Here is a 15,575-nt window from a genome sequence, read left to right on the forward strand (position 1 = left end):
AGCTCACTTTGAGATTAAAAACAATCCAGTCAATCAATACAGTCAAACTGGCTCTAACTGGGGTGTTGTAAGGAAGCAATCTGTACCCCATGAATAATGATGTGTGTTTGGGGAGATAAACCGCACAGTAGGTTTACAAAAACCATTAATATGTTGTTTGAAGAGAGAGCTGCTTTTAAGATGTTGCCAGTCTCAAAGGATTACGCCATGTTTTTTGGGAGACTGGATCATTGGTGATGAGAACATGGAAACCAGAATCATCCATGTGTTTATTGGTAGATTGCTCCGGTGCTCCATGCAAATTCTTTAGCTTACACTATGTTGAGTGCTCGCGCTGAGAGATAGACACTATGTTATGTCAAGATATGTATGCTGAAGTGTTGCGCCGGAGTGAACAATCTACCAGGGAACATAGCTGATTTCGGTCTTTATGTTCTCAACATTTAACCACGTAATCAATCTCCCAAAAACTTGGTTTATTCCTTTAAGTCTTCGCCCAGTAGCGTAGCCTGAAGCCTGAAGTAAAATACCTCAAATGTCAATGTAAATAAACATGGAAAGAGAAAGGGGAACCCAGGGAGCACTTCTTAGTTTTCCTCTTCAAATTGAATGGATCCAATCCTTCACATTACTGTTCTAGAAAACCATCTGCGGAATGGCAAACGTTTTCATCAGTTCAGAACTGATCAGAACTGATGAAGCCTCTCGGACGAGTGGTGAAACATCTTCAACTCTTCATTTTAAGTCCAGTGGATTTTGTTTTGGACATCTTACTACCTGGATGACTGAAATTAATCTAGTAGACTATAATGTACATATCACTCTACACATTCACTACTCTATGATACTATGATAGCACCTTGGGTTCATATGCTGTTTCTCGAAGTCAGTGGACAGCCGTGCAGATTACTGCATTTCCCTGTGGTGTGTCGCCATGCCTCCCAGATCTATTTTTCCGTGTGTGTGTGTGTGTGTCTTTGCACATGTTTGTGTGTTTCCCCTCATGCATTTAAGGTTTTGCCCGTCTACGTGTTTTCCACTTGAGCAGAGAGAGCCTGTCAAGTTTGTTAACACACTGAATGTACACACTGGATTGTATTTAGAGTACTATATATCTGCAAGCATGTAAATGAAACTGTGACACACATTCGTACCTTGAGCTTTTTCGAGCAGATAAAAGATGTAAAAAGAAGATGTTTGCTGTTATGTTTTCTATGAGTACGTCTTACTCATTTGGCTGCTGTGGGACTCGAGCTGTACATCTTGCCAAGAGACTCAACTATAGCGCTCTCCACACACACACACAATGAGACACAGACTTATACCACACACAACCGACCTTCTTGTCCATTGCATTAACACATCAAAATCTCACAAAAGGCTTAGAATGAGACATAATCGTAATTTGCCTGCAATCTTCACCGTACCGCAGGAATACCTCTTTTAATTGAAAGGCGCGGGTTAAGTTTCTCGTGGTCGGGTTAAGTCGTCTAGACCGTCTAATACCTTTTTTATTAGCTCCGCCATCATGGATGCACATGAAAGAGGAGACTCTCTCTTGCTCTCTCAATCTCTCAATTAAATTAAATTCTGGTGTTAATTCTAGAGTTTTATTGGCGGGAACAATGTTGCCAAGGCATCAAGATAAAAGATTAACATTTTTCAAATTAAATCCCTTTCCACCTTGTAGCTCTGTGTGTGTGTGTGTGTGTGTGTGTGTGTGTGTGTGTGTGTGTGTCTCGTGGTTGTGTAAAGTTAAGCCTGATTCTCTCTCCCTGGTTACCGGTCCTATGGTAACGGAGTGTTTACCTTGTGCGGAGGTGTTTGACTCCCAGCTCATGGGAAGTCAGCTCAGATATGAACAGTCAGCCCCCCTCCCCCCCCACTGCTTATCCTGACACCATGTTTTATCAGAAACATTTCAGTTAAATGTCACGTCACCAGTGTGCTAACATTTGCCAGAAGCCATTTACTGAAACATGGCATCTGATGTAATCACGGATGTAGTGGAGAATAAACTCAGTTTACCCCGTTTTTAGGCTGATATGAACGTAAATTCATAATACACATCAAAGTAAGTAGTATCAAGCCGATGTAAGTTATATAACAATAGGGTTAAAAGCATAAAGGCATAAAAAGCATAAATGTATACTTTGCTGAAATTCTAACTGATCTTTCTTAATATTGATGTTGTTAGTCTGGTGATGATCACTAACTGGAGGTCATAGTTTACCCAACATTTTATTTACCACTGCATCACTGGATGTAACTAACATTGGGGTTATTAAGTGGGTTCCCACAGGTAATTTGAATTTCTGAATCAGGCTGTGATCACACTGGACACTTTTTTGCAGTTGTTTTTAACGGTTTGGCCACAGCAGGTGTGCGTCTCCTCAAACCTATGTACTTACGTTCCTTGAGTTCTAGACATGACGTGTTTTGAGCCGCTGCCCTGGGCGTCTCAACTTTAGCTGTGCCGCGCATTACAGTAACCTATGTATAGGTGAAAATCCTCATCCTGTTCTTGAAGAGCAAGCAGAGCAATCACTGTCTCTTGTCCATGATTATTTTCAACAATGTCACCCCCTCTGTTACTTCAGGTTAGCTAGCTTATGCAAATTAGATAGCTTTCACGTTGCTGTCAAACTTTGTGTTGCATAGCAACCAGAATGATGTAACACTCCTTGCAACCTTTGAGCTCTTTCTCTGTCTGTTGCTGGATGCTCACAGCTGAGCTTTGCATCTGAGCAGCAGAGAAAAGCCTCCTGTCTGATGAGAACAGCCTCCTGTCCTTTGGCTCATGAAACCTCCAGGTGTCAGAAGGTATCATGGGTCCTGACACAGCTTACCAGCAGAACATACTCACATGACAGATGCTGTTATTAAAATAATTCGCAAAATCTTCTTTTTTTTATTATTTTGTCTCCATCTTTGTTGCTAAGCACTGATTGCTGTGGTGTTTCTGCAATGCACTTCCCAGAGGTCACCTGTCAATCAAACAGTGTGGGCGGAGCTTGGATTTCCAGTCGATGAAGTTTGAGTTTCTGTAGGTGGCGCTCTTTTCTTTGTCTCTTCAGCCATGGTGGCTATCGCTGCTCATGCTAACTACCCAGTTCTTCTTCTGTTTATTCCAAACAAACAAGAAAAGTAAAACACATCTCTTGTGCGGCAGAGGATTTTTTCCCTACCAGACACCGGGTGTTTCGAACAGCGAATGTAAAAGCTTTCATGAACTGGGTAAAGGTCGAATCACTGTTGTGTTATATCCATAGAGAGCAGCAAAACAGACATTTATTAATATGAAAATGTCACGGGTTATTGCGTTGACATATTGTGCTGAGAAGTAATACAAATATCATCCCCAAACTAGACGCACAGGTGTGTTGAAAATGACGCATGCTTTTTTTCAGAGGGCACCAAGAAACATTGCGGTTGATGATAACTTAAATGTCAAGCGGAGGTTCCTGTCTGTATTCACGCCTCATGACTCCGACTCTATTTAATTTCTCAGCGTGTGTCCTCAGATAACATTGCGAGGAGAAAATCCACACATTTTGCCAATAGTGTCTCTTTTCGTCCAAGAAAAAAAACAAAAAAAAAAAACCCAACTGGCTGTCTGCTTTGTAGCACTGTACGCCTTACAAACGGAGCGGAGCTGAATGAAGTGGTGTGGTGTGGAAATGTATCTCACGGCGAGGCTATTTTTTTTTTTTTTTTTTTTTTAATAAGCCTGTTAGCAACGGGTGTTCTCTCAGACGACTGCCGGAGCTTAGTAGGGGGAATATTAGAGTTTTGTTGATTCGGCTGGCGGCTTTCGGAGCCAGTTGATTGGAATTTTCTTTTTTTCTGTTCAGTCCGTAGGTTTCGTCAGCTACATTGCCATGAGTAAATACTGCACAGGCAAGCATGAGAGCATCAAGACCAAGGCCTTGATTTGGCATGAACTTTCTCTCTACCTGTTTTTTCCTCATGTCTCTCTATCTATCTATCTATCTATCTATCCATCTGTCTGACTGACTGTCTGTCTATATATCTGTCCATCTATCTATCTAGCTATCTATCTGTCTGTCTGGCTGTCTCTGTCTGTCTCATACTTTCCTCCCCACACTCAGTATTCCTCTCTCTCTCTCTTTCTCTCTCTATCTCTCTCCCTTTCTCTCCTTGCCTCTCTCTCGCTCTCTCTCTCTCTCTCTCCTGCCTTTCTTTGTCCATCTGTCTCTGTCCCAGCTCGGTTTCCAAGTCTTTTCTCTTCTTCTCTCCTTGCTAAGTCTTTCTTTCTCTTGTACGTTTTTGCATTTACATTTCAGGCGTTTCAGCTGATGCTCTTAAGCAGAGAGACTTACAATAAGTGCGACGGCAGAATGAGCTTTCGATTCCAACATCGCCAGCATTACAAGCAACCAACAGCAAGGACTGCAAATGCCCTACAACTGAAGTTGAAGGGTGATTTCTCTATTCACTCGCTGCCCAATACTTGCTCTTCCTTCATCCCTTGATTTCATCTGCAGTTGTATCCTCTGTTCTCTTTGAAGCGCTCGGTGGTGAACCTGTTTTTTAAAAGCGCTTTGTAAATTAATTTGACTTGACTTGACTTGAATATGCTCTGCTGAACTCCTGCATCATGTGACTCAGAGAGATGCTCGCTCCATCTCCAGTACAGCTGCTGACAGGTCAGCTGCTGTTTCACTTAAAGTGGTAATCCTCAAGATCCTCTTTTTTTTTTTTTTTTTTTGTCTCCATCTTTGGTGCTCAGCTCTCATTGCTGTGGCGTTTCTGCACTGCACATCCCAGAGATCACCTGTCAATCAAACAGTGTGGGCGGTACTGTGACTGTTTATATTCTGTGCTCATGGTGAAAAACGTGATGCTTCAGACAGTTTTCTGTGAACTCGCAAAGTTGATTTAACTTGCTCAATCACCAAAAAAAAGTTCCACATGACTAACAGTGTATAACCATACTCAAGTGCGCTACCATATCACAGGTAGCGTTTTGTGCTTTGCTCTTATCAAGTCAAATAGAGCAGCAGTGAAAGTTTATCAAGATAGCAATAAAATGAGTGTCTTTTACAGCCTATGATGTCGACATCCTTCTGCATTACATTTGCATTTTAGGCATTTCGCAGATGCTCTTATCCAGATGGACTCACAGTGAGAGCAACAGTAGATTAAGTTTAGATTCCTAGGTTGCCAACATCACAAGCAACCAGTAGTGAAGAGGTTGAAGGTTAATCCCTGATAATAAATGGAAGAGATATTTTTGTGTCCCTATAGTGATCATATATGATAAAGAAGTGAAAGGTAAAGAAATAGCCAGTGAGAAAATGTATTTGCTTTTTAATGCTAGAGGAAAAGTGCTTTGTAACCTGCCTCCCTCACCACCTCCCCCCCACCCACCTGCTCACCCAGCTGACTCATTGGCAATTGGAGCTGGTATTTTTGTGACATTCATTTAAAAAAAGGCTCTAATCTCCCCCAGGGGCAAGGTTATAGGCTTTCCTCAGACTGTGTTACATGATATCCCTGAATAGTTAAAGTGATGCTGTTGTTTGAGCCTCATATCTGAGCGTTCCACAGCGCTGCGTTTACAAAGGTCAGTCATCTCAGCAGCTCCACTTTGGTACCGCCGACACGGGGTGTCAGGGTGGGTAGAGAGACCGTCCCGTCACTGAAAGGTCCCTGAACCGATCCTTCAAAAAGTAATGTGGGCAAAAATGGTAAGAAACTGTCAGCAAAGTTGCCCAAAAAAATACTGTCATCTACTTGACCTGAAACAAGGTATATTACTCCAATTTCACGCTAATTATCCTTCTTCTCAATTGAAAACCTATCCATTTAACTTGTATTAATGTGAAAATAAAGACATGTCCAGCAAAAAAAAGAAGAAAACAAAAAGAAATAAAATAAATGTCCATGTAAATTAACCATCAAAACCCCCCATATATGGAATATGGAAATTGTGTTTGGAAAGACACATGAGTAAATATTTGTTATCTGTCTTTACAGTCATTATATTTGTAAAAACTTAATTAATAGGCTACCTGGAATATTTTTTTTAATTTATTTTAATTAATTTTTTTTCTGTTATCAACCTAAATGCGGCCCTGCCGCAGGGCGGTCTAGTGCAGTGGTTCTCAAACTTTTTGGCTTCCGACCCCTTAAAACAAAGCGACACCTGTCACAGGCTGCATAGCAGAGTTCAACCAAAAGAATGATTTTCCCTTTTCAGGTTGTTTCATTTGATTAGGAGGCCTAGAGGCTGAAAACTATTCAGTATTTCACAAGAAAAAAAGAAAAAAATAGAGAAAAATCTGAAAAAACTATACAAGAAAATAAATTAGTATAGTAGAAATATGTTTTCTTCTGTAGTCTTGTGACCCTCTGAGGGGTCCCGACCCCCAGTTTGAGAACCACTGGTCTAGTGGTTGGGGAGACACAAGTTTGATGCCCATAGCAGCCACCGTGTGTCCATCAACAGTCATACAACCTGTTCAGGTGCCGTTGAACAAGACACTGAACTCCATCCTGCTCTCTCACTGTCTGTTGCTGTGGATAAAAACTGTAAAGTGTCTCCCCATGGATCTTATCCTCAGTCTCACAGTCTTCATCACTCTGTGTCCCGGCCTCCGCTGCTTTTAAAATGTAATGTAAATGATGCATGGCTGCCATCTTCTATTCCAGTTCCATCTGACTTGGCACACAGTATGTGGTGGAGATGGGATGGGGGGGGGTTGATGGTAGCCTAATGCCATTGTGTATGTTTCAGCAACATAGGAGCCTTTCAGCTGCAAATCCTCATAGACAATTGACGCGCAGATGAACTGGGTGTTTATTGTATTCAGTCTCCAAAGGCGTAGGCTTGGACGCTTCACTCAAATCAATTAATCCATGCCACTAATCGCCTTTTTTTCCATGGACACCCAGAGGGGCTGCTGGGAGGATTACCAATCACACATTGCAGTTTAGTTTGTTGTGTTCGTTTTGCTCTTCTATCTTCTTTAGCTATTAGCTTAATAAGCAAGCTGGGCCTTGTGGTGCAGTGTAAGGAAGTTGTGTGTTGAAAGTTGAGCTTTTCTTGGCAGTTTCTTGAAATATTAATTCCAGTGAATATTGCAGACATAATCCTTTGGTACCAAGGGTTTGCACACACTGTGTTATACACTTTTTATTATCTTTGTAAAAAACTGCCATGTGTTGAGGTCTATGAATACTTTATAGACATACAGTACATGGCCTCTGACACTTTGCAGTACCAATTCCTCTATATATTGTGTGTGTTTTAACTGAGTATCTACAGTTTTAAAAAGGATGTTGGTCAGGATTAGAGCTGGATGATATTGACAAAAAAACAAGTCATATTTTGATCCTTGTTTTGAATATTGCAATCGTGATATGAATTGCAATACAGCATTTGTTTTTCACCATATTAAAAATACAATTAGAGGATGGAAACTGATGCTAATGCTTTGGATGTGCTCGGTTTAAATATGAAGCACAGGAACATAGAGCATCATTTTAGGGCCATCGGAAACGCCTTTACCTTATGAACTCTTCTTCGGATTTGGAAATTGCAATATTCAATATTGCAGTTGTCTGGAATTGGATTTGCTTTGTCTAAAAATCTTGTGGGATGTCAGGTTATAAATGAGTTACTTGTGAGACCATGGCTACGTATACACTGCCAGAATTTGGTAGTGACAACCGAATTTATTAATGAGAGTGAATGTGCATATGTATGGTACACATTGGAGCAGGGCGGAGTAAAATGACTCGACTGTGTATGTACAGTATGGGTAACAGGAGTCACTCCACTCCTCCGATCTCGTGATGGCTGTAAATATGTCTGTAACCATAGTAACATTTACTTCAGACCAATATGGCGGCTACCATCGCCTGTGTTTTCGTTTTACTTGACACCAGTAACACCAGTTACCTGAATCGTCAGTTTATCCATAAGATCTTAATAAACCGTCAACAACAGCGGTTCTGTTGTAGAATGCGGTTGTCACTCTCGTTAATAACTGAACTGTGTGTGAACTTAACAGGATTAAGCACTCAAATGAGGATTGACAACTGTATTTAGTTGCAGTGTGTACGTAGCCCAAGTGACTTAAGTTTACAAGCCCTGGTTCGTGTGACAGTCAGCACAGGACAGTGGGATATTGGACAGTGTGAACCTAAACGAACCAAATATACACAAAAAAAAGTACATTTTCCACTATGGTTTGGACCAAAGAAAGCAAACTCTAGGTGCGATCACACCCTTGGTTGTGCAGGCCTTGTGAGAATGAAGAGCTGGTCCAGGAAAGCATTCAGTTCGAAGTTAAATGTCTGTCAAAGCAGCCTCCTCCTCTGTCATCCTGATGCTGAGCAGCAGAACCCAGATAGAGAGCTGCTGGATTCCTCTGGGCCGGCGGCTCTCTCCTAGTTAACCTGATGAAAAATTCATCTTGCCAGGTTCTGCTTTATCTTGAGCTCCACTCAAAGCTTCATTAAGTCTGCTGTAAAACCCCTACCTCCGTTTGGTTCAGAGGAGAGATGCTACTGCAGCCGGCTCCTGCGATACATTTACATTTACATTAATATCTCTCATACATTTACATTTACGATATATGCATTTCGCTGACGCCCGTATCCAGAGCTGAGAGCATCAGTGGAGAAAGCTGAAATTAATAGATTGTCAACATTACAAGCAACCAGTTAGTTTGCAAGGGTGGAAGGCCAAAACATCCTGATAATAAATATCCATGTGGCCTTTGAATGATTAGTCCCAGCGGAGATCCAGCTCCATGGAGAGGAGAGTGAGCGTGGGTGGAAACCAGCAGAGCCAACGTCAGTGAGCTGCTGTTAATGGGGAGGGATTAGACGCCTCCCACTGGAAACAGGGGTTGGATCCAGTCCAGCCCGCTCTCCTTGTTGCTTTCTCTCTCTCTCACCTCTGTCTTTCCTCTTACCTTTTCTCCTCTCTCATCCCTCTCTCTTCTCTCTTTGTCCTTCATCTCTCTTTCTCTCTTATCTCTTCCCCTTCCTCCTATACTTATTTTTTCCCTTATACTCCATACTGCTTGGCTGAGTGTCTCCAGCATTGACAAACTCATTCATTCATTCATTCATTCATTCATTCATTCATTCATTCATTCATCCCTTTGCAGATTGGAGTTTTAGTTATACAAACATTTCTTGGATGCAGAGCTGCTCCAGAGGCAGAAACAATCTTATTGGTTGAGTTAAACCTCAGTGGGCAGAGCCAAAGAACCACCGTTTTTCTGGCTAAGTAACATTAGACTGAAGCCCAGTGGAAAAGACAAGAGGTAAGAGAGGAGGAAGCTAATATTATGAAGCCTAGCGCTCTGCTACTAATGGAAAAAATGCAATTTAGCCAGACTAAATTATTAGCTAGTTAGCCTAGCTAAGCACCAGCAGTGGAGAGACCCTTAAAGTGGAGGAGGACTTCAGGTACCTCGGTGCCTGGATCTCATCCTCCCTGAAGGACCTCAAGACCAGAAGGGCAATTGCCTGGAAGGTGCTGCACGACTGCTGAGCTCAGCAGGAAGATCAAGCGCAACATCTTCATCTCCACTGTTGAATCCGTCCTGCTGTATGGGGCAGAAACATGGACACTCACCGCTGCCCCGGAGAAATCGCTGGACGGGTGTTACACCAGGATGCTCCGTATGGCCCAGGACGTCTCGTGGATGGAACACATGAACACTGTTGACCTCTACGCTGGTCTGCCGCTGGTGACCACAAAGATACGTCAAAGGAGACTGAGGCTCGCCGGCCATAGCGTGCGCCATCCTGACCTCATCGCTTCAAAACTTGTCCTCTGGGAACCCATGCATGGTAAAGCCACACATGGTGCTCGGAGGATAACATGCGTGGACGTGCTGAAGAAGGACACTGGCTGCGCCAGCGCTGATGAACTGCGCTCTGGCATGCTGGACCGGGATGTGTGGAGAGGTGTCATCTCAAGAGCCCGAGTTACCCCAGTGGACTCGACATGATGATGATGATGATGAGCTAAGCTTCCGAATTCAAATTAGCCATACTAGCCTATTAAGCTAGTTAGCTACCCTGCTGACATTGCTATGTATAGTTTTGATTCATATTTTGACCAGAATTCCTTATTTTTATAAGTTTGCCAGTTAGCTAACTTGTGTTCTGAAAAACTGTGGTTCTTTGGCTCCAGATAGCTCTGCTTCAGAGGAACGTTTGTATAACTAAAACTCCAATCTGCCATTGATTCATTCTCACTGTGTCTCTGTTTCTCTCACACACATCCTCACTGAGGCTCCTATTCCCCATCCTTCTTCTCCATGACAGATAAAGACTTGGCTTCACTGCCGGCCTTCTCTCTCCTCTCTCAGTCTGAACTGGTCAATTCTGTTTTTGGCCACGTGCCAGTGCAGTTTGCATTGGCACCAGTGTGGTATACCAGTGAAGTCAGAATAACTGAAATTTAGCTTCTGTTAGGCTACATGTTGAGCAGTTAGTCAATGCTCTCATCCAGAGCGACTTACCATGAGTGAGCAGTAAAGTGTCAGGACACACAGAGCTTGACAGACATATTGGCTGTTACAAGTCTGCTGAACAGTCTGCCTCTCTGTCCTCTCAGTGTTTTCTATTACAGCTCTGATCTTCACCTATCCAAATCCCAGCCTTTCAGTGCGGCCAGCACAACATTGAAGCACCACTTCTCATGTTTTGACATATATTACTACAATGCTTTGGCTTATAAGCTTGTTCTAGGGGTCTTTTGTTTACCATCGTTTACATCCTCCGGGAGGAAGGGAATTCAAGCGCACCTTCACAACAAGGTCAGGGGCTTGTTTGAAACAGACACCTAAGGGCCACTAGAACAGGTGAAAGAAAGTGATAGCCAAAGCCTGACCTTAATAGTCTATTTTTTCTTTTTAACCTAAAGTCTGGATCATTTTACACCTCACCCCCAAACAATAGTGCCTGCAGTCATTTTGAGGTGCAAGGAGCAACCTTGACGCCGGCAAAATAGGTCAGCAAGGTGATCTGTAGTTTGATAGACTAACCTGTAACTGGAGAGTTTCAGGTGTGACCCAATTTCCCTTTTTTCCCCAGCATTTCTCTCTTTTATGATTATTCTATTGTCACAGGAGTGTTGTCAGAAGATTATGGCTCTGACCTGGTTGCTTGTAATTTTTTATTAATTTTTTTTAATAAAAGCATACTGCACTGTTGCTCTAATTGTGATTTGCTCTGGATATGAGTTAGTTGCCGTCAGCGCTAACTAAACTCCTAAAACTTTCCTAAAAAACAAAATTCCTAAAGCATCACAAAAAAGCTAAATAAGCAAGCAAAATAACTGCAGGAATATGGCTGGAAAATGATTTGCTGTCTTGTACAGCGTTGTTTCTTCATTGATAGTTGAGTTGTAAATTGATTATTGAATGATTCAGACCTGTTCTGACCTGATAATCATGTATGCTGAATCAGTATATCCTATGTCCTGTTTTCTAATTGATGTTGCCACATTGAACAGCTGCTGTCAAGCTGCCCTTGAGCAAGGCACTGCATCCCCTCCTGCTGCAGGCGGAGCTGCTCAGTGGGCAGCAGGACAAGACTGTGGCTTTACTGTGCAGCTCCCAGCTAAAAATGTGTGGAACTGTGTAAGTGTGAAGCAGGATGTTGCGGAGGAAGAGTGTGTGTGCTCAGTCAAATTTCCCTTGATTAATAAATGTTTAAATAAAGGCAAATTAAACTTGACTTCTATAAAAGACATTGGATGAGCGCCGCTCTTCATAAACAGCCATAACTGGGTGAAACAGAAGCCTGAAGCAACCTCCTATTAATACTAATCTCATGCTTTGAATAATCAGTAATAATAACAGTCTGTTTTATGATCAATTTAAAAGATGCATGTCAACAATTCCTCCGTAGGGTGTATTCTTTCTTCTGGGAAAAAAAAACGAAAAACAGCTGCATTGCAGGAAGAGGAAAACCCCCTGTGCCTTTTGCATCTTATTTTTGGAAAGCTTTTCCCTCTGAGAAGAATTGCTGTCTCTGTCATCATTATATGATGAGTCACAGCCAGCGCTGCTCCAGGTGTTGCAGTGACAGAGAGCAGCAACAGATTTGATACCAGATAGATTCATTTGGGTTGTTCTGCGAAGTCTTCATGAATCTTGATATTTTTGACTGTAAGAATCGACCGCCAGATTGAATTGTAAAATAAATGATAGGCGAAGATTTGGAACAGGCAGGTACGTTGTAATTTGAGCCTCTATTGCCCAGGTAATTTGTCTTTTATTTGTCCACATTTTGAGTAAAATACTTAGTTCTTGTCAAGCTAATCTGTCTGTATTAATAGACAGTCCAGTAACTGTCAAGAAACCCCTCACTTTACAGTATTATTTGACAGTTTTTACACTTGCTCCGGTTTCCTCCCTCAGTCCACAGACAAGCAAGTCAGGTGGATTGGAGACTCTAAATTGCCTAGATGTGAAAGGGAGTGGGAGTTTGTCTATCACTGTTAGACCTGTGATGGACTGGCAACCTGTCCAGGCTGTTTCCTTGCCTTCAGCCTAATGCATGCTGGGATAGGTGTGACCCTGGACAAGGATAAGTGGGTAAAGTCAATAAATGAATGAATGAATGAGGTCTTGCACTCTAAAAACAAGAATTTAATCAGTTAAACCTCAATAGACAGAGCCAAAAAATATATTTTTTCTAAGCAGCCCTAACATAGTTTTCAAAGTGTTTAATTCAATTCAACTTTTTTGTCCCTGAAAAACATAAACATAAATACACACAAAAGTACATGAAAATCATGAGTTAAGAGCATCATCATCCACAGAACAGATTAAAAAGAAACAGCACTAACTTTGGACTCCTGACTATCCTATAATAATAAATAAATGAAGCAGAGTTAAGCAGGTTAGTGGAACAGGAAGAAGGAGTTCCTCACCCTGTTCGACTGTCAGAGGGAGGAAACAGGATGAAGGGAACGCTCCAGTTCTGGCTCTCGGCTTTCCTGACAACCCGCTTGTCAAAGATGTCAGCTAGCTGCTTCGGCTTGACACCGATAACTTCACGTTAACTAGATTCTGCATAGTTTGGCTGTGGACAGGTTTCCATACCAAGCCAATTATATAAAAGGTGACAATTGACTCGACCATTGAGTTGTAAAAAAAAAAGACTCATGAGCCTTCTGCACATCCTAAAGGAGTTTGGCTTCCTCAGAAAAATAGTCCCTGCTGACCTTTTTTGTATATTGTAGTGGTTTTCTGGTCAAATGTCAGTTTATTATCAGTGTGGCCCAGTCTGGAGCGGTAGCTGTCACTAACATACCCACTAGGGATATCAGTTTTAAGAAATGTCCTTGATCGTCCTCAGAAATAAACAATTATCGCAATGCTTGCAGTGAACAATTTCAGACTAAACCACACATTGTTCAGTTTGATCATTTAATTGATAAGTTTGTTCAGTCAAACAACGGCAATTAATCGATCATCAATTAATCATTCACAACCCTCCTACCCATAAACTGGTAGGGCAACTCTTTGCTTTCTTTTGTGTTAATCCGCAAGATTGTTGTTTTTCTTGATTTTGGCGACACCCTTAGTGATAAGCGGGTAGAGCATAGCACTAAGTCTGTTTCCCATTGGTGCCACTGCCACGCTAAAAATGTATACACTCCTGGTTCACTAGGATGCTTTGGATAAAGGTATCCAGCACATGTAAGATGGTCTATATGTTATTTTACAGCTGCGTTCCTTAACAAAACAGCAACACATCTCCTCATGTTGTGTTTGTCTTCTCTGTGCTGTTTCAGATCTTATTGTCAAGCTGGCAAAGGATAAGTTTGGAGCCATTCAGACGGAGTATCAAAAGGTAACTCTGTGTGTGTGTGTGTGTGTGTGTGTGTGTGTTGCGTGTGTGATGTGTATGCATGCATGCGTGTTAAAATGTTTGTTTCTCTGTGCCTATTTCTCTACCTCACTGCATTATGTATTTTTCTGATTTGATGTAGTAATTTAGGACATAAATACATTTGAATTACTGTGTAGTTTGTGTCTTTTCTGAAGCCATGTGTTAATAGCTTGCACAAACCAAGGCAAGGCCATCTTTTGTGCTGGCAGTCCAGAAAAAAATGATAATTGCTTCTGGCACAGCTTGAGAATGCAGAGAGAGATGCATCATTTGTGTTTTTGTAACAAACAACTTTAATCACCAAATACTTTTTTTTATTTATTTTTTTAAGTTTTTTGACCTTCCCTGAACCCTTAAAAATACAATGTGAGAGTTGGCAGACGGTTCATTCTGTACCTTCCTGTCAATTAAGGCCCAAAATCCACTGTCAACTAAAAACACAGCTGGCAATCAGATACACAGCACACTGCATGAGGCATTATGTACAGAATTTGCTGTCTATCTGTGCGCAGTGTTAACAGTATGCAACTATGTGGATATGCATGTGAGTTTGAGTTCTTTAATTTCTTTTTTTGTTGTTCAATTTCATCTACATGTTTTTGTTTTGTGGCTTTCTCTTTCTTTGACTCTGCGTTGCCTTTGTCTTCTGCATGCCCTCTTCATCCGATCTGCTCTGATCTGGCCTCCCTCAGCCAGAGAACATAGTGCTGACCCTTCAGGTAAAGTCTGCGCACTGGACTTACGCTCCAACCCATTCCATGTCTTTACCCATCATGCTCCACTGTCCTAGCTGCTAGGGCTGCACGATTACGCCTAAAATGACAATCCTGGTTATTTTGCTACGCATATTGTGAGATATTACTGCATCTTTGCATCATGCAACATCTTGATGAATTTCAAGCACAGCAGCCATTCTAAATGAAATGCCTTGATTTAATTTTTGAGATTAATTATGAATTATACATGATTAATTGTGCAGCCCTACCACTCTCACCCAGCTATCCTATCCGCCTCCCAACCACCTACAGTAGTTTGCTTGGCCAGGATTGTAGATCCTGCCACCCTGGCATGTTCCTGATTTAGAGGTTTTCAATTTTATGGAAGAGCAGCAATGCTGACTGGATGACAGTGCCACCAAGGCAGGGGTTAGTGCTGCTGGAATGAAATTTAAAGGAGAGATTTAGACACTATTAGGGTTTTTCCATTGCTCCGGTACCGTGGCACTCGCTCTGCGGTTATGGTTATGGTGCAGTATCACTATCTTTTGTTTTCCTATTTGGCTATGGAGCAGTTGTGGTCGTGTTACTGTGGGAGAAGAGCATGCAAGAAGCCAGCATGTAACCCTGAAAGTCAGCCAGTATTAAATTTGTTTGGGTGCCTTACCATCACACTTCTATCATACCCATATCAAACCAAACATGATGGAAATACACACCATACTGTGCCAATATAGGTGTGGCGTGGTGCATTTGCGCAATAGTGGAAAACCTCAAAAAAGTCTCAAGCTTTACTTATAGACTTTCTAAATTCATGTCTGAATGTGAATCTGCATAAATACTGCAGCTGCACATTTAAAACTCCATTAAGTTCCTTGGAGTTCCCTGATTCTAATGACTAGATTGAAATTAAAATAGGGTAGCTTTGTGACAACGCAGTGATTGTGTGTGTAAATG

General features: G+C 41.8%; 2 protein-coding genes across 2 annotated transcripts in view; both read left to right on the forward strand.

Annotated features, from left to right (window-relative positions):
• The window catches only part of qdpra (quinoid dihydropteridine reductase a), a 236,816-nt gene that overhangs the window by 169,282 nt on the left and 51,959 nt on the right, over positions 1-15,575 (forward strand). The window lies entirely within an intron of this gene.
• The window catches only part of prom1a (prominin 1a), an 80,993-nt gene that overhangs the window by 14,924 nt on the left and 50,494 nt on the right, over positions 1-15,575 (forward strand). Inside the window, exons 2-3 of the mRNA XM_071900246.2 lie at positions 13,805-13,863; positions 14,595-14,621. Coding sequence (XP_071756347.2) covers positions 13,805-13,863; positions 14,595-14,621 — 86 coding nt within the window. The remainder of the gene's footprint in view (positions 1-13,804; positions 13,864-14,594; positions 14,622-15,575) is intronic.

The sequence above is a fragment of the Centroberyx gerrardi genome, chromosome 16 (assembly GCF_048128805.1).
Source record: "Centroberyx gerrardi isolate f3 chromosome 16, fCenGer3.hap1.cur.20231027, whole genome shotgun sequence".
In the NCBI taxonomy this organism is placed as follows: Eukaryota; Metazoa; Chordata; class Actinopteri; order Beryciformes; family Berycidae; genus Centroberyx; species Centroberyx gerrardi.